General features: G+C 35.1%; 1 protein-coding gene across 1 annotated transcript in view; it reads right to left on the bottom strand.

Annotated features, from left to right (window-relative positions):
* LOC117124906 (serine/threonine-protein kinase Nek1-like) overlaps positions 1–19,420 on the bottom strand; it is a 33,418-nt gene that overhangs the window by 8,551 nt on the left and 5,447 nt on the right. Inside the window, exons 4-28 of the mRNA XM_033271245.1 lie at positions 19,012–19,053; positions 18,582–18,721; positions 18,179–18,246; positions 17,577–17,718; positions 16,990–17,114; positions 16,753–16,828; positions 16,269–16,359; positions 15,636–15,732; positions 14,810–14,843; positions 14,161–14,217; positions 13,432–13,479; positions 12,466–12,543; positions 11,549–11,629; positions 10,546–10,763; positions 10,098–10,212; positions 9,750–9,827; positions 9,249–9,341; positions 9,052–9,114; positions 8,169–8,264; positions 7,776–7,857; positions 5,732–5,775; positions 5,442–5,467; positions 4,664–4,703; positions 4,317–4,407; positions 337–632 (exon numbers count right to left, since the gene is read on the bottom strand). Coding sequence (XP_033127136.1) covers positions 337–632; positions 4,317–4,407; positions 4,664–4,703; positions 5,442–5,467; positions 5,732–5,775; positions 7,776–7,857; positions 8,169–8,264; positions 9,052–9,114; positions 9,249–9,341; positions 9,750–9,827; positions 10,098–10,212; positions 10,546–10,763; positions 11,549–11,629; positions 12,466–12,543; positions 13,432–13,479; positions 14,161–14,217; positions 14,810–14,843; positions 15,636–15,732; positions 16,269–16,359; positions 16,753–16,828; positions 16,990–17,114; positions 17,577–17,718; positions 18,179–18,246; positions 18,582–18,721; positions 19,012–19,053 — 2,321 coding nt within the window. The remainder of the gene's footprint in view (positions 1–336; positions 633–4,316; positions 4,408–4,663; positions 4,704–5,441; positions 5,468–5,731; positions 5,776–7,775; positions 7,858–8,168; positions 8,265–9,051; positions 9,115–9,248; positions 9,342–9,749; positions 9,828–10,097; positions 10,213–10,545; positions 10,764–11,548; positions 11,630–12,465; positions 12,544–13,431; positions 13,480–14,160; positions 14,218–14,809; positions 14,844–15,635; positions 15,733–16,268; positions 16,360–16,752; positions 16,829–16,989; positions 17,115–17,576; positions 17,719–18,178; positions 18,247–18,581; positions 18,722–19,011; positions 19,054–19,420) is intronic.

Here is a 19,420-nt window from a genome sequence, read left to right as displayed (position 1 = left end):
GATCAATTAATGGTTGTGAATATTATGAGCTGTCTCTTATACACATCTAGATGTGTATAAGAGACAGTCTTACTACAGTCAGCTGGGCATGGCCAAGTCATTGGGGAGTCATGTTAAATAATTTTCTAAGCCAGCAACATCTGGTCTGAGAGTGTCAATTTTGGTTATCAAAATGCAACATAGTTTAAATGTTTTTTACCTATGCCCCAACCATGCTACTGCTCCTGACAAAATTAATAAGGAATTCTCGGCCTAGAGAAGCTACAGTACCAACCTCTCAATATTTATTGCCACACGAATGTATAAGTATTAAAAGCTTGACTGAGAACAAATAACGATACCTTCGGATGTGTTATCCGTTGTTTTCTTCACTTCCTTAGATATAGTGATCGTGCCAGGCTGGATGGGGGACTTGGGAACAGGGGTCTTTGCTGTGCCTTTGATAACCGTTACACCCATTTGACTTCCAGGCTGCAGTGAAGCGAAGGTGGTCGTTTCAAGTGCTAGTTGTCGGGCCTGCAGGGCGTTGAGGACGGTTTCACCATGGCCAGCCCAATGTTTACGCCCAGCTGCTACACTGCTGTGTTCAGTATGTTGGTCATGCTTGACTACTGCATCAGCTACGCCAGTAGCTGGTAATAAAATGAAGTTTATACCCTATTTGTTAATCATCATCTTTGGTATTGATAACTACCATAATGCTACAGTATTCAATGTATCGCAGTGAAGTTAATGCTGTTTAGGTATTATAACAGGAAGGTTTTCCAAACTTAAGGTACAGTACCATCCAGAAAACATTAACCCTCCGCACGCATTTTTTCCGCATATGAAAATCGTGTGACACGCAGTTAATTAGCTAGTAATAGGACCACCCATACGCAGTCAACCGTTACGGCATTGAGTAATTCATGGTTTCAACGAACTGCCTAATGATTTTTACGTTCAACAAATTGGTCTGTGTTGTTTATCAGTCAGACAAAGGACAGAGCCTGTCTTTATTTCGGAACAATGCAACTGGGAATAAACTTGATACTTTCATGGATATGCTGGTATATCCACAGGCATCTGAAGTATTTTGTTAACTGTAGGCCTACTTACAGTATTTTCTGGTTTATATGAAAATTAAATACTGTATTTGTGTACAGAAATATAAATTGTAGGCCATCATTGTACATCATTGTAGAAATTGTAAGATCAAGTGGTAAAATCTTGGATCTCTTATTATCGATTAATTAACTGTTGTGAATATTACTTTAATAAAAAATGACGGTATGAGTGTGAAACTAAATCTAATGTTGTAACTTGTGTCCTCTGTTATTTTGTTATTATGCAATAAGAATAGTTGCTAATATTAGGCTACGATTATTCATGATGTTTTCTGTGTAACAACAGAATCAAATCATTTAACATGTTTTTTTTCCCTTTTTTTTTTTCACGGGAATCGACTGTTTGTGTGTTATTGGTCTTATCTTTTTCACGGGAATCGACTGTTTGTGTATTATTGGTCTTGTCGTAGTAAGAGTTTAAGAGCGTGAGAAAAGAATGATTCCATCTTTAATGAACATGTGTGCATTGCCTGTGCCCGCTGTAATCATCGTATTGGAAGCGAGCCAAAGTGTAGACGAAGTTTAATGAAGGAGGCTTCATAGTCCCAACGTTTTTCAATGAAAATTCCTCTCGTTCAAACATGATACTGTAAACACAGTACGATACGTTATTTCGGAACAATGCAACTGGGAATATTAAACTTGATACTTTCATGGATATGCTGGTATATCCACAGGCATCTGAATTATTTTGTTAACTGTACTAACAATTTTCCGGTATATATGAAGATTAAATATATATGTACAGAAATATAAATTGTAGGTCTACGTCATTGTAGAAATTCAAGAAGATCAAGTATCTCTTTTATTAGTTGATCAATTAATGGTTGTGAATATTATGAGTTTGAAACCAAATATAATGCTGTAACTTGTGTCCTGTGTGTTATTTTGTTATGATACAATAATAATAGTTGTTGATAAAGGCAACGATTCACGATGTCGTCTGTTTAACAACATAATTAATGATGAACAGTTTTTTTTTATTCACTGGAATTCTTAACAAAATCGACTGTTGTGTATTATTGGTCATATCGTAGTAAGAGTTTAAGAGCGTGAGAGAATAAAGATTCCTTCTTAATGAACAGTATTAAGAGTTTAAGAGCATGAGAAAAGAAAGATTCCTTCTCAGTTAAGGAACCACGTATACAATGTGCCCGCTGTAATCGTCGTGTTGGAAGCGAAGCCAATAAAGAGGTAGCCGATCAAAAGCACATGTTTTGCTGTGAAGCACATTCAATTAATCGAGGACTCTACCAAAAATTTATGGGGGAATGAATTTCGTAAAGTAAATTCAATATAATAATTTTCCAGTGGTCCCCAGTATCCCGGATCTCTCTGGAGTCTCCCGGAAATTGTTATGATCTCCCGGAAATTTACTTATCTCCCAAAAATTCAGTAGAAAACAAATCTTCCCTAAACAAGCAGGCAGCTATTCTGTTTTTATCTTGCCACGTTACTGTACTCATGGAGATATCCATGCTGTACTGCATAGCAGCAACGCGTGTCTACATTCCCTGAGTTGGCGGCGTTCAAAGAGAATAAGAGATGATTAACCTCGTGTTTGCTTCTCCTTCTGAATACTGTAGTATCGTGGGAACCTACTTACAGGAACGTTTCTCACTGAATTCACCGTTACTAGGCAACCTGCAGTACTAGTAACTTGATATTAGGCTTTTGCCTGTTACAGAGAGATAGCTTATGAATTAACTATTCCTTTTCCTTAAAATATTTCTTTATTGTTTTTATGCATGGCCTATATCTAGGCCTGTAATGTTTGGAACAATAGTCTAGGCAATTCATCTATTTTTAGCCTACTTGCCTACCTACCATACTTTATCGTTAAAACGTAGGCCTACTCTTTATACCAACTTCACTGTTGCCTGTTACAACTTACTCAGGCCAAGCTAACCATTGCATTGTTTCCTGTGTAAATATGCAATTAAATGACAGGAAATATATTTACACAACACAATGAATGAATCATAATGCATAGCGAGAATATAACTATATAAATAAAATTAAGACCGTATTTCGATAGGAATTTTTAAGCACAACTGAGTAAATGTACTACAGTAAGTACACGCCATTCACGTATTTCTTGTTTTTATGAAGGCCTATGATATTTATCAGTATTATAAAAGTACAAACACGGTTAAAAAATATTCTGGTCATAGCTTTTATTTCAAAACTACAAAATAAATACAGTACTGTATGTTAAGTTTAAAAACTTCATTTCATTTTTCAGTTGATTACTGAAGCTACCTTGCTGATAGCAGACGTTCCCAGTTCAATTGTAGCCGTAACCAACCTTCAATAAAGAAAATACATCGGTTATTCTGACCTTTATTTGCTTAGATATTTTATTGATACATTAATAGCCTATATACCGTATATTTTGTTTTCCGATCCTACATAGATAATAATGAGTAACCCTGTAAATAAATTGAAACATACTTCGATAGGAATTGTTAGGTGGTTATACGAGCCTATTTATACCTCCGAAAAAAAAAAATGTATATCACAGTTTTCTTTAAATTTTATAACCTGCACTACCGACTATTAGCGAAATAACTTTACATCTCAAAACTAACTCGCTCATTGTTCGCCTGACAATAGAGAGATCGGGCGTGCCGCGAATTACGTAATACTTTACTATCAACTTTTTTGACTCGCTGTCCAACGTGGCCCGCACTTATACCGCGAGTTCCGACTTTTAACAGGAAGTAGATGCTAAACAATTACGTAATGGACCACTTGCTGAATACGGGCGCTCGAATTTTCCACGATTATTTTCCGCGGAAATAACGCAGGCAATGGTAGGTAATATCTGGATGGTACTGTACCTTACATCTTTATTTTTGTTATTTACGCCACAAAGATTTCGTCTCCCAGAAAAATAATGGATGAATTTCAATTGGCTGGAGAAGGAAGATTACATTTTCTAGGAAACAGCAGCAAGTACTTCACAATTAATGATGGTGATAGGTAGGGCTTGCAGGGAAGTGGTTTCTTTAAAATAGTATATCTGGGCCAATGCCTACCTATTCAGTGCAGACATGAAGTCTGACATTTTTTTAAATATGAAAAATAATGCCTGGATTCTTAAATTCAATGCTAGGCTGACATTTTAGGAACATTATTAACAACATTTAGCTGCATTTGCTTGTGGATCAAGGTTAGGACCTGAATTAAAGGCTCAACTATACATACCTTCCATTCCAGAAGCAGTAATCTCCAGCGGCATGTTGTTCAAGGGAAGTGCTTTGCGGTCTCCTGCACCCCATTGCTTCCTTTTCTCAGGCTTCGTAAATAAAACAAATTAATTAATTAATTATTAGCATTAAAATCTGTTTATACTATGGAGTTGTTATAGTCACTATAACATTATACTTAAGAAGAATCACATTGTAATAGAAGTAAAAAGTAAATAATAATAATAGTAATACAAATAATAAAAATAACATTTAAATCGTTATATTTTCCTATCACCAATATAATAATAATCATAAATAAACTTTACTAAAATAATTATATGAATACGATATTCATTAACTTACCACCTTTTGATTATCTTTTTTTTTTTCGATTGCACTTGGTCTGAAATAAACATCAACAACAAATAAGTCAGGTAAAATGGCAGTAAAATGAATACAAAAAATCTACTTTCCCAGGCTACAGAGGGAAAAAAAGATATGCGGTACAACTGATTTTGCTGAGACACAAAAAGGGTATTTGACAAAAACAGTAAATGAGATACATATTTTTGAATCAATATACCGTATGTGCCAAAGCCAAGCCAAACCAGTCACTTGTGGCAAAAATCAATTTTTAGTTATTAATACAGAGTTAAACAATAAGATGAGAGCTATAAAATAATAATTAAAATCTGTTACGAAGCTGGAGAAGTTTAAACATACAGCTCTTTAAAGAACAATATTTGAGAAATTAGCCTAAAAGAGTTTATAATTTTGAGCATTTCTCAGGCAAACACCATCAGTAAATCGTTAAAAATTGTAGTTTCAACATTGAAAACAGCATAGCATGATATATAAATATATAAAGGTTAATTTAGTGTAACAACATAGATTTCAAAGATTTAGACATGTTTTGGCCATTGTCTCTGAACGAGCGACTGCTTTGGCTTGTCTTTGCCACATACCGTATATAGGCACATCATGACTATGTATGGCCACATCATGAATATGTATGAACACTTCAAGACTATATATGGGCATTTTTATTTTGTATAACATAAAAATTATTTTCCTCCAGACCCTGACTTAAAAAAAAATATGGATTAAAATGATTTATTGGGAAAAAAATTTAAAAAATTACCTTTCTTGTTCTTGTACTTCAACGCCCTAGAAAATACAAAACAAATAATTCATTGAATAACTTCATTAACCTTTGTAGAACATAAGCAATATCATTACATCCTAACGTATTCATATATTTTATGATTTTCTGTATTAACAGATAGTAGTAGTAATTGCACATACAATTACTATTATCATTATCAGTGTCGCCATCATCATCATCATCATCATCATTACAAAAAAATCTACATTAATTTTCTGCTCATGAATATAAATCATCATAAAATTAATTTTAAAATTAATACTTGCCTTATCACTGTGAATCTGTTTGAGGGCATCTGTAATTCCTAAAACTAAAAAAAAAAGAAGAAAAGAATTGGAATTGGATTTATTCGGTGTAAACAATAAGGATAGCCCATGAAAGTCTAGAAGACGACTTATTTCCAGTGGGGTCCTTCTGGTGGTGATTGGGCAGTACACCCGAGAAACAATCCCCTACTCTTTTCCGAAGAGTGTACTGTGTTCTTTAACGTACATATGGGCAATAAATGTACATGGGACCAACGGCTTAAACGTCTCATCCAAAAGACGGTGCACTATTGTAACTTGTATTTCAGCCCTCAAGCTGAAACACAAGGAGAGGCAGTGATGGGAATTGAACCGGGGACCTAGAGATTTCCACGGTTCAGCGAACACACATTGGCTACCACCAGATTAGCCGACTAAGGTAAGCAGCACTCTCGAAATAGGTGAAGAGCAATGTTCAATACACAAATATGGTATATAATATATTTGCCCATTGGGTGAATACAAACCTCAACATAACTGTGTTATAAGAATTTTAATCTTGGTTACTAATGGATCAAATATAGTGTTTAACAGACTAATGTTGGATGAGGCTAAAGCAAGGTGACCCCCAGCAAACGGTCGCACTATTCCAAGAAGACCACAATGCAACAAGGTTTGCTTTAAACAAATAACTGCCAGTGAAAATCAGCAGACAGCGTCGCACAGAGCATAGGTTGATTCATTAGCTGACAAAGTGTGAGCCAGAGATCCCAATTCTCCCGAGAATTGCGGGTTTCTCCCGATTTTTGAAGCCGTCTCCCGCCCTCCCAATTTTTATTAATATCTCCCGATTTTTTTAAATATCCCGAAAATTTCACGAAAAATGTGATTTCCACGATGTCATAGAGCAATGAAACAAAATTTCTTATCTTAAGCCAATATACTATGGCGCTCGCTCAGCCATAAAATATCTAAACAAGGCCAGGGAGTTGTTATTTAAGTTGTTTATCAAAATAACAACTCAGGGCAAGGCAGGCCTAGATCCGTGGTAGAACCGCCTTGTTTATCCTCCATGTTACGATCTTTTGCATCCAGTGCCGGCCGACCTCATTCAATGAGATGGATGTCAGTTGAGTAAATAAATTTCAACAAATAGTAACGAAATTAGAAATCACGTGGGAATGGATGGGGCCCGAAGTTTTCGCCGCGAAGATTTGGAACAGTATCGATGCATAAAAATTACCTTTTCTTTCAAGTAAGCTTCAGTTCTTTAATAACAATACTAAAAAAATATAGTTAATAGGTTTTGGTACTAAGCAGTCTTCCGAAAAATGAAGTTTATTTTAATATCGATCCCAAAATACATGTAGGGCTTAGGCCTAGGCTCTATCTGCAACACTGCAGGGTATGTACTCTATGTGTGTTGTGTTGGGTGGGCGTGTGTGTAGTGGTGGTTGTGACTCTGCGGTATTAGGCCTAGTTACGCACGTATAGATGGAGCCTTGCGAGGCAGGATTTAATGTTTTTTTCATGGCATTATGTACCAGTTCTTATAGGCTAGACATATATAAATGCTGACTTAAAACATGTAGTATGATTTACTAACTAAATTAAAATATATATATATTTTTATATTACGTGTGAATCTTGCAAGTTGCAGTTACCTTGCTAGAATTCTATGTTCTTTGATGAGATGTAATAAATCAGCCATAGCCTCTAACATACCAATGAACCAAGCAAAGCCTTGTTGACTGCTGCCAAGAACGCTTTACTAGCTAAATGCTAAATAAATAATAATATTTATAAATTTATATTTTAGGCCAACTGCAATGTGTAAACAAATGTAAAATTGTTAAATAAAAGTAAACAAATTGATGAAAATTGTTTGTTTTCTTCATTTTGTGTAATACTTTCATGTTGCACAGCGCGTTGTAAGGCGTCACAGCGCGTCGCTACAGGAGGTGATCGCTTCATGAAAAAATCTCCCTATTTTTTGGTTTTCAAACTTGGGATCTCTGTGTGAGCACTGTTTAATATTATATTTGTCAAACTATCTACAGCGTACCTTGGGCTACCGGCCCTTTGACGGGTTGAGCTTGAGCTGGAACGGCTCTGACGGCTGGCCCACCTTCTGCCATCTTGCGTACCTATTAATGCAATAAGAATTAAATACAACACACTTTTAGAAAGAATGTTCTCTTAAAAAAATAAATAAATAAAATAGGAGATTACTGCCAATCATAGAATTATTAGGTTGGTCTTTGCTAGGAGCAGACTGTTCTACTATTTCCAAAAAGTGTTGCATCAATAAATTAAGGTAAAAATGAGGGAGACAGAAAATATATAATCAAAGAAATAGTTATAAGAATAGATAAATGATATCATTCAATGATGAGGTCATAGATCGATAAGTTCATATATTGAAGAGGTCATGGATCAAACTAAAAACTGTAATTACATGTTCATCTCGATGTTGCTTTTCTTTCTGAAAAGCCTCTTGTCTTTTCCTGGCAAGTTCTTCTTTAAGTTTTGCTGCTCTCTCATCTGCTTGAGCCTATGAAAATTATTCACAAAAATCAAGAATTAACATTTCTGAGAACCAGGGTCAAAGGTAGATAGAAAGGGCAATATACAAATGTTTACGAACATAACTTCATATTTCACATTGTGTAGCATTTATGCATACGCAGTACTTGGCATAAATTACTACTTTCAGAATAGGATACGTGTACGTCTAAATTGAGGGCAGTATACAGCATCACATAGTTATAAATATAATAATTCTGGATTTACACAGCGCCTCATGTTGTCACAACCTCGAAGCACTTAACAACATAAAAGAAGTAAAAAAATAACCAAAAACTAATGTACAAATTTACCGTAAACTATTATGCAATATATTATTATATTATTTTCTATTTGCTCTCTATAGAGTACCACAGTCGTGTCGTCACGACGCTAGATGGCGTTCTCTGTTACGCCTGAATGACTGCATAGGCTTTCTGGAATAGGCATTTTAAAATCTAATATTTTACCATCAAAATGTACTAAAAACATAAAAGCTCGCATTATATTAGTTATCAAACACACATTTAATCATCAATTAAAATTTACAAAGAAAAAGTAAGATACAACATCCTAATAATTACATTAGAAATTGGGATCAATGGTTTGTTAGTTGCGAAAATGGCATCGGGTTGAACTCATTTTGCAACGATATCAACGGAATAGTATCACATGGTATCGTGACGTAACACTGTAGTACTCTATATATAATTTAAAGATCACAATAGAATAAAATTGAAAACATTTTTTATTTCCTGCGAATAGTCTGAACTTACTTTGAGGGCTTCAATCTTTTTCCTTCTCGCATCAGCATCAACCCTTGGGTCGGCAATACTTGCCTACACGTTAAAAAAAAAACAAATTGATTACTATGCCCATACTGAATAGATATGCACAAACGCACACACTAAAAATTGAAAAAAAAACCCTCTAAAATCATAGCAATAAAAATATAGTCCTATTTCACCTTTACCTTCACAGCGTCCCCACCAAATGCTTGCTTCTGTACTTGCCGACGCTCATTGTAATTCTGAACTCGTATGGCCTTTAACCTTTCTAAATAATCCTAGGGAACAGAAGATGTTCAAAGTTCAGCAATGATCAACATTTTATTATAGTGAATTCATAAAATATTCCAGTATTAACAATGACATTGACAGAGACAACATCAAGTACAGCAATATATACTTTTACATAACAAGGATATTTTGAAACAAACGTTGCTTGTTTGTTTGTTCATACTTATACTGACTTTCATATTACAAATACATGTAATGCTCTGCAAAATTGATACAGAAAATTGAACATCCACTTTTAAAATATATACTTATTAATGAAGTGGAGTTCAATAGCTCAGTGGTTAAGATTCTTGCCTTTTTTTCCCCTAATGAATAAAAAATCTCTAAAATTCATTTGGATAATGTCAATAATAATTACAATAACTACAATAATATTTTTTGGCATTTTCTTTTACCTGTTCGTCCTTGTTACGGAATGCATTTAGTTGGTTCGCTGGTTGGTTCTCTTTCTGTTTAGGCACAGCAGCCGGTTCCTACAAGACATAAATATTATCCACCAAGTTACATACTGGAACCACTATTCACAGTAGTTCAGAAAGAGTAGCAGTAGTAGTAATGGAAGTAAAATTGAAATTTTAATATTTATTTTCTAAATGCTTGGTACAATTTTCAGTGCTGGGTGGGTACCAAGTGGGTCACAATAAACAGACCATTGTCTGTTCTAAGAAAAATTACGAGTTCCTGGTAATCAATTGGATTTTATTTTTTTGTGTTTGTTTTATGAATTTGAGGAGCGTTCTTACCGCCCATCCCATCATCTGAGCATTGCCTCGTGCCTTGTTCATAGCTGCTTGGCGTTTCCTTTCCCAGAATTCCTGAGCTTCCTTTCCTCTATTGGCAGCATTAGCAGCAAATGCTCTGGAAAATGTACAGATGGAAAAAAAAAAATTAGATTTGTGTTTTTGAACATTGAATTGAAAAGTTTTTTTCAAATTTTTAAAAGTTATTAATCATACCAATTAATAATTCATTCATTCATTTATAATATATATTTAATTATTACATTTATACAACAATCACATAATGAATGTACCTAACAACTGTGTTGGATATAAAGCTGTCCAGATTATAAAATTTTCATCAAATTGTTGCATGCCTATATATAGTCATGGCTATATATGGTCATGATGTGATGTCAAAACACCATTTGGTAATCTGGATAGGGCTTAGAAGAAACAATTGTAGGCCCACCTGTTTTCAGCAGCCCTTCTCGCAGCCTCCGCTGCACTAGCTGACACTGGACGGTTGCGTATCTGCTCACTAATTTGCTGATTGTTAGGCCATGCGTTGTCCTCAGCCTGCCGTTTGTAGGCTATTCCACCAAATGCTGGCTCAACTTTTGCCCCCTGCTTTAAGTTGTCCAAGTAGTCATGGTAATGATCGTATTTACCCCTTTCTTGCTTGGCTGGCTGTAAAACAGTACCAATAAAAATAAAAACAAGGTTTAGTAGTATGATAAAAAGCTGGTATCTCTGGAGATCATGGGTTCAATTCCTTCCCGATTAATTTTTTTTTGCAGAATTTTATAATGGTCCATCTGTTACACTATAATGTTTTATGACAAATTTGTGATTTTATGCACATATATGGGCATAATGACCCATATATGAACAAATCACAGGCAGGTATTTGATCTTGGTATTCACTATATTGTTTATATTGAATCAAATTTTCAATAATTTTATATTTAATTACTTTTTTTTATCTGCTTATGATCTTTGCCTTTTGCTTGTTTTTATCAATTTGTATGTAGTTTGACAGAATGTTTAAGTTAAGTATTTGTGTAGTGTAGTAAAGAGAGCAAATTGTTTTGGTCAGGCTAACTGCCTATTCTCTTACCTGGCAAATGATATATATCTTGAATGCCAAATAAATATTATATTATCATTATGTACTTAAATTTGCCTTCTTAACAGATATACTTGTTTTGGGAAACCTTGGAGGACAATGTATAATTATATATTTCTATATAATGTTGTTTTCAAAAATGTAATATAATATGATCTATACGAGACTGACATATCATTATTGCTACAAATTAAACTCTACTCGGCCCCAAGTCAACTCGACCACCAAATCAAATTAGCTCATTTTCTATATTTGCTGACTTTGGGTCAAGTTGACATGGGGCCAATTTGACATGTGCTCAGGTGACCTCTTACAAGGCAGAGTACAGGTGAGTTTCTATGCTAACCTTCGGTTCAATGAAGGGTCTCTCCCCTCCATTGTCGTCCATTTTGGGTTCTTTTCTTGGTGGTTCACCTGATGGCAGCTTCTATAAAATAATAAGAGAATGTGTAAAGCCAAAATAAAGTCTATAACAATTGCTTTGTCCACACTATAAATAAATTTGTGTGATGTGCACATACATGGGCATGATATATATTACGTATTACACTCAGGCTACGTTCAGACTTGGAGATAAGCCTGGCTTGAGTTAAGCCCGGCTCAACGCTAAGCTTAACTTTGGCAGGCGTTCAGATTAGCGGGATTAGCCAGGGGCGAGAATTTTCATAATAATGAACCATAACCATCAAACGTGTTTCAAAACATTGCTCTTCGCGAAACGTACGCTCGGTCACAGCGTAAGTAATTGAATGCTGATTGGTCATTTTGTTACCTGAATTCAATGCAAGACACCCCCACAACGATTAAAGCCGGGCTTAGAAAAGTTAAACACGGTGGCACCCCAGACCTAGTTACTATAGCAACACAGCCCGATTTGAGATAAGCCACCTAGTTTAGACTGGCACGTGGATAAGCCTGGTGAGTTGAGCTGGGTTTATCCACCCAGTCCAAACTAGGCCTCCATATTGGCATATCACAGTTATTTGTTGCATACAATTTGATCAAGATTAAGGACTATCAAATAAATGTACATATAATTAAACACTGAAGGAAAAAGTAAGAATATTACATCATGACCATATATAGGCACATCATGACTATATATAGGCACATCATGACCATATATAGGCACATCATGACCATATATAGGCACATCATGACTATATATGGGCACATCATGACCATATATAGGCACATCATGACTATATATGGGCATAACAGCTTTTTGTCAAAGCAAAATTGATAGTCTGGACAGGGCTTTACCTCTTGTTCACTTGACCCTTCACCTGAGCTGAGGGTGGACTTCCAGCCTACTTCCCTAGCACGATTCATTCTGTCCATCTGTTGGTTAAAAACAAAGATCATTAAACTATGAACATTGTATATAGATGCTTTGATATTATTCTTCATACCATAAAATGTTCATTTAGGATTTGGGCCTAGTGAGTAGTGGCATTTCTTGGAGTCATGAAAAGGGAGAGTGGGCGGGCTCGATGATTAAGTGAGGGGGGGGGGTGTTAGGTTGCAAAATAAGATGCTATGAGGTGATTTTTGGAGGGAAAAAGGTGGAGTGGGGAGGTCGCAAAGTAAAGTGATATGAGGTAATCTTTCTGCTTTCAAGGGAGAGCACTAGCTTTTAGAGGGGTGGGGCATGCAACCCCCGTGCACCGCCTAGGTGCCTTGTAAAGCAATCCATTTACACAGCACACGATGACACGATGTTTTCAGCATTTTCTGCTGTTCGCATGCTCAGCGAATAATAACTGGAGTCTCTGATTGGTCAGATTACTTTTTGCCGAGCACCAGTTTGGTGATCTTTCTGCTTCTAACATTTTCAAGGGGGAACACTAGCTTTTAGAAGGGTGGGGCATGCAACCTCCGTGCACCACCTAGGTGCCTTGTAAAGCAATCAATTTACACAGCACACAATGACACGCTGTTCGCAGTATTTGCTGCTGTTCGCATGCTCAGCGAATAATGACTGAAGTTGCTGATTGGTCAGATTACTATTTGCTGAGCACCAGTTTCATTTCAAATATGTAACTATTCTAAAGCTGAGCGACACATCGCTCTCTAGGAATCACCATAAAGAATATAATCAGGTTTACTGTCCTGCCTCCATTGGTGCCTCTACTAAAACATTATTTTACTTTTAATCACTTTGGTATATAGCATTAACTGTATGTGATTATAGAATTGACGACATTGATATACGTTTTGCTTCCTTACCCGTTGTTTATCTGCAAGCTTCTGTTGACGTACTCGTACCTGTATGTTCTAGGAAGAGAAAAGGCCAGACTGCAAACACGTGTGCGAAAAATAATAACATTACACCATTCAAACAAACACTGCACGTCATGAGTGATTCTAGTGCCTAGGCCAGTAGCACAGAACCCCCATCGGGGAATGCTGGACAACCACTGGGAAGAAACTAATCTTGACATCAGGAAACGCTGCTTAATAAGAGCAATTTTACAGTATGTTGCGCCGTTTCCAGATGTAAATTCTTAAAATTTTGCTCACTACCACCACTATCATGGTGTGGCTGAGGTTAGTGCGAACGTTCATTGAGAAATCACAGGCAGTGCCACTTGGCCTGGGCAACCCCTGTCATCCATAGTTAAACACTTATATAGCATTCAATGGAGTATTACATAATTATTATATGATGATAATTAGAATTATATTATATTTATAATAAAATTATGTTTGTATATACTTATTCTCTTTCAAATATTGCACTCAATCATATTATTTTTACATAGTCCCAAAGTACATCAATATCCATATCAGTATTACTAGCCACAAAGCTCTCTCATAATACCACACAATGATTATTGGTCAGTCATGAAACAATGAATATTTGAATGACCACACACAGCACAATGAATAACCATCAAACAGCATATTAATTACACTACATTCTCTTCTCTTTGGTGATGTCTGGAATTGACTTACTTGGTTTCTTCTCTCCCTTTCTTTAGCTATTAATTCTTGCTTCTTTTTCTCAAAATCCTAAAAAAATCAAATTAATTCAGTAAAGTAAAATCACAGCCTACCTAGTATTTTACGGACTTTACCACTAAGCCCCACCCTCGGATATTGTTGCCAAGATCCCCACAAAACAACAGCGTAAAATGTATGCAAACACATTCATTTGTGGGGCAACACATGTATTTGTATCTCAATGTGTTCTTTGTTTCTGGTCTTTGTTTTTGCGTACATTGCAAGATTGACTGGCCATTCAGAATAAAACACATTTTTAACCCATCCGCTTGTGGTATTTTTCATTTTCTGTATAAGCGGGCTCACACATGTGAAAGTACATTTGTAGGACACGCCCGCCATATTCCTAGGCCTGTTCTGATTGGTCAGTTGTTAACTTTGATTGACACTTTAAAAAAATGTCCATTATTGGGTGTTATCCGAGCATACGTCCACCCTAATTATCAGTGTATTTTGTAAGCAACCCCCTAGGCTTATCCTTGGTCAAATACAGCCTATGGATCCAGTGTGCAAGACACCAAAGCACTATAATGCAGCTCCTTATGCGGCTAATATGCTACACTAATAAAAATCATACACTGTAAAAATGCGCAATACATACCTTATTGTTCATTATTTTATTACCTGGAACCCGCCTGAGGAAAGAATAACCAAACTGCTGTAATTCACCACGAAATAATGATAGTGACTGTTAGCTTCAAAATTATAATGAAAGAGGATGAATATTGATATACAGTAAAACGTCAATTTTACGAACCTCGATTTTACGAATATTCAATTTTTCAAATGGTCTTCATCGACCAATTATTACCAAAAAAAGTGACAATGGATATTTTTAAAAATAAAATAAAGTTTGTTGTATTTATTTATTAATAAATAGTTCAATCTTTTCTTCTATTTATGGTATAATAATCACTATATTAATGTAATAAACCTAACCAGAACAACGAACTACCAATGCAAGTGTCATCGGATTGAGCACACATGTTTACAATGACAAACAAGAGTGTTGGGGTCAGCAACTTATTGACATCGTGAAATGCATGTAAACAACTAGAAAGAACACGACAGAAAGGGAAATAAAACATACAAATGTTTGAATAAGAGTTAAAATAATATTCTGTTAAGTTGAAGAATGCCAGCTATTAAAATAATTTGGTATTTATCGAAGGTAAATTCAGTTAGGTTCTATCGTGATAAACCACGCTGCTGCACTGTTGGTTCGTGCTAGGCATGGCCACGGTGCCGTCAGCCTATCGGCGCTCAATGGCAGGGGATAGCTAGGCCTAGGTATTGGAAACTGACACCCGATCTAGTTTCCAAATTTTTCAATTTACGAACACCCCTTGGTACCAAAGAGTACGTAAAATGGACGTTTTACTGTAAAAGGGAGGTCAAAGGTTGAGTTTAGAAGTGATGGGACTCACTTTGCTCCAGCTGATGGTGGCTTCTTAGCTGCTACTGAGACACCATACTTAGCAGAGGGGTTACTGATCCTTACAGGTTGAACGGGCTTACGTACAGCTACCATCAAAGTTAAAAACAAAACAAAAAACAACTCAAACTTTCTAATTTATTCTACTATGTATTAGATCTGATGAAAACTCTCTAATACTGTAATAGTAATTATAAACATGCTTGCTATTATTTAATGCTTGTATTATTATTTGTTTCAGTAATAAACTGAGCAGAGAACACAGAAGAGTACAGGATGAGTGAATATATCATGTTGTTGTTTCAATCAAAAACTTCCTGTTATCCTCTTACCATCAGAGTATAATAACCTTATGTGCCACATGGCATGAAGATCAGATGTGATGTGAAATGTTAAATGATAAGTTAGCATAAAAGGTTTATATCACTGAATACTGAAGATGTATATTATTGTCTTTCATTAATTTAAAATGACATCTATATAAGAATGAACTATTAATGAACTATTATTATTATTATTATTATTATTATTATTTATAAATTTATTTTTATAATACTGTTATATTCTGTATTGCTAATGAAGAATTTGTTTTTTTTAAACGACATTTACTGCTCTTAGGACTTACGAGGAGCCATGACCGGTCTACCGCCACCAACAGATGGAGCACCAGGCCGCTTCCTGTGGAGGATTGTATGGCTAAACTCAACAGACACTTGCTGTAGATATAATAAACCAGATTTTACATATAGTAGTTATATATAGATGATGTTTGTTTGTTTTTTTACATGTTCGCTGCAAGGAACACAAGTTCACATCCGACAGGGTTCACTCAGTGTTTGAATGACGCGAGTTAATGTCCACGTCTGTCTAAACACTACTTTCATATTGCACATAAACATGCTGGCAGTGATTGCCAGAATGTTAACTCTAGTCCTGAAGGTTTGTGTTTCATTACAGTTGATGGGAATGATTATTATTATTATTATAGTGGCACCCTTTATGCCTTGGTATATGAGACAAAACCAAGAAAAAAGCTTGGCAGTCTTAAATGTGTAAAAAAAAAAAAAAAAAAATTAAAAAATTTTTATGAAATTAGAATATTTACTTACTGTTTCAGTGAGAAAACTCTGAATTCTTTTTTGAATTAACGGTTTTTTTAATATCGTGTTGATCGATGGCCGATCTCTGTATGAAAGAATAGAAATGTTCTCAAATTAATTTCCTTTTTGAATACTAACTGCATACTGTAGACAATACTGCTTCCTGATTGGTGGAATTCATGCATAGCCTAATTTGCATACAGGTGGTTAGCATTACAATATATAGTATTAATATCGTGTACCCACCTGGGATTACGTTTAAATAGCAAGGCGATCAAGTTCCTGAGTTCGTATGAATATCGTGGGGACACCGGTGGATAGGATCCACGTATAATCTTCAGTACAAGGTTTTTCATATTGCCAGCCTCAAACTTCAAAAGGGATAAGAAACAAAATCCACAGTAATAGTTATAAGTACAATAATTACTCTGTGATCAGTACAGTACTTACTGGCAATTACTAAGTACAGTATACAATACTTATTCAGTGACAAAGTAATAAGTACAATACTTATATTGCAAACTATGAGTGCAGAACTTATTTGGAAGTAAGTAGAATAATTATTCAGTGACAAAGTAATAAGTACAATACTTATATTGCGAACAATGAGTGCAGAACTTATTTGGAAGTAAGTAATTTAATACGTGATAAGTAAGTAGAATACATATTCAGTGACAATTAATAAGTACAGTATATTCTCACAGAGAATGTAAATACTTACTTAACATCATTGCTTATTCAGTTTTAAGTACAGTATTTTAATAGTCAATAACTTGAATTTTGTTCACAATACCATCGCTGTTCATTATTAATTGTAGAGAATTTTTTCTTACTGCATGTTTCAGGGTACAAAGTTCATATAGGACACAGCCGAGAGCCCAAACATCACTCTTGTTATTGTATGGCCGGTTCTCACAGATCTCAGGTGACAGGTAGTACGGTGTTCCTATACAGGTTCTGGCTAGCTCCATAGTACTGTAAAGATACAATAAGTTTTCAAGGTTTATATATTGTATAAGGTAGTGGACATACGCAAATTACTACACAGCATTTCGGTATTTAACTTCCCCCTGCGAATCAATAATTGTCAAATACTCTTAGCTGGTAAGAAACTTTCAATTGACACAAGGATGGCAAGATGTTGTGATGTCATACCTAATATCTAGGATGTAGTGATGTAACATCAAGTTAGTTGCACATACAAAGGTATATTTTTGTTTTTGTCTGAATTCAAGACATGGTTTGGGCCAAATCAAAATCCATGTTGTGTAGTGAATATATCATAGCATCACATTATCGCACAAACAAAACTCAGGTGACCATTTCCTTCTGTGAAACCTAGAACATTGTAGGGCTTGATCTCATAAAACATATCATAATTTTAAAAAACTGCCTACCAAGATGCTCTACCTCATATTCTGATATGCAAACTCACCTGTTTAAAACACGTGCAATTCCAAAATCACCTAGCTTTATAATTCCCTTTCTTGTCAAAAATATATTCTGTAATGAAAATTGTTAAGTAACAATAAGAATGAATAATACATAAAGGCTAAATTATATAACAAGTTTAAAGGATTAGTGTGCCCTTCACCCACAGTTTATGTGACAAAACCATATGACATGCTTGAATATGGTCATGATGACATCACATCATGACCATATATAGGCACATCATGACTATATATGGGCATACAACAGTTTCTTGTAAAAAAAAAAAATGATAATGATAAGCTTTAGATTTGTCCACATTATCAAATTTTATATGACAAATAACTGTGATATGCCCATATTTGGGTGTAATATGACAACACCATCCATAGTGGACAGAGCATTACCTGTGATTTGAGGTCTCGGTGCAAGATCTTGCGATCGTGTACATGCTTGAGGGCGAGGCAGATCTGCACAAACCAGTCCAGCACTTTGTCCTCAGTAAACAAGATTCCTCGCTGAGAATTGATTGCTTTATATAGATCACCTAAAAATATACCAAGATTATAAAAGAAATTTAAAATATATTAATATTATTTATAATAATATTTAATAATTAATATTAATATTAATTAATATTATTATTAAAATTTATTAACATTAAAAAATATACCAAAATAATAATAATAATAATAATAAGAAAAATTGTTATTATTATTAAAAATCATTAAAATGTTAATGTTCTCTCTTCCTTTCTTAAAAGACATTTCTCAAAAATAAGGGAATTAACTACTTTTGAGGTGAAGTAATTTTTACCCTTTCTTTTAGATTACTTACCACCATCACAGTAATCCATCACAATATAAAGATTTCCCACTTCTGAAAAAAAAAAATAAATGTGTCGTGTTTGCGGTATGGTTAGTAGTCTTTGGATGGAATGGTCATGAAAAATGGTCCGGTTACCTTGGGCACAACAGTAGTACTGATCGATGACCCATGGCATCATAAAATCTATCAAAGCCGGGCAGCACACACTGCGCCATACAATGGTTGTGCGACCGTCGTGAGACAAATTCAACTCTGCTCCCTATGAGGGAGTGCTAGAAGACTGATTGTCGGTGGCATTCTGAACGGATCGTCAACTGCGTTCTCCATAGAATTGCATCGCACGACATTGGAGTGATGAATCTACTCTAATCATTAAATCTAGACATCTAAATATTAAGAAAGATCAATCTAGAAAGTT

The sequence above is a fragment of the Anneissia japonica genome, unplaced genomic scaffold, assembly GCF_011630105.1.
Source record: "Anneissia japonica isolate Jap-2015-1 unplaced genomic scaffold, ASM1163010v1 scaffold1881_len754168_cov175, whole genome shotgun sequence".
Taxonomy (NCBI): Eukaryota; Metazoa; Echinodermata; class Crinoidea; order Comatulida; family Comatulidae; genus Anneissia; species Anneissia japonica.
Note: the sequence above shows the minus strand (reverse complement) of the source record. Positions and strands in the feature narration are given on the sequence as shown.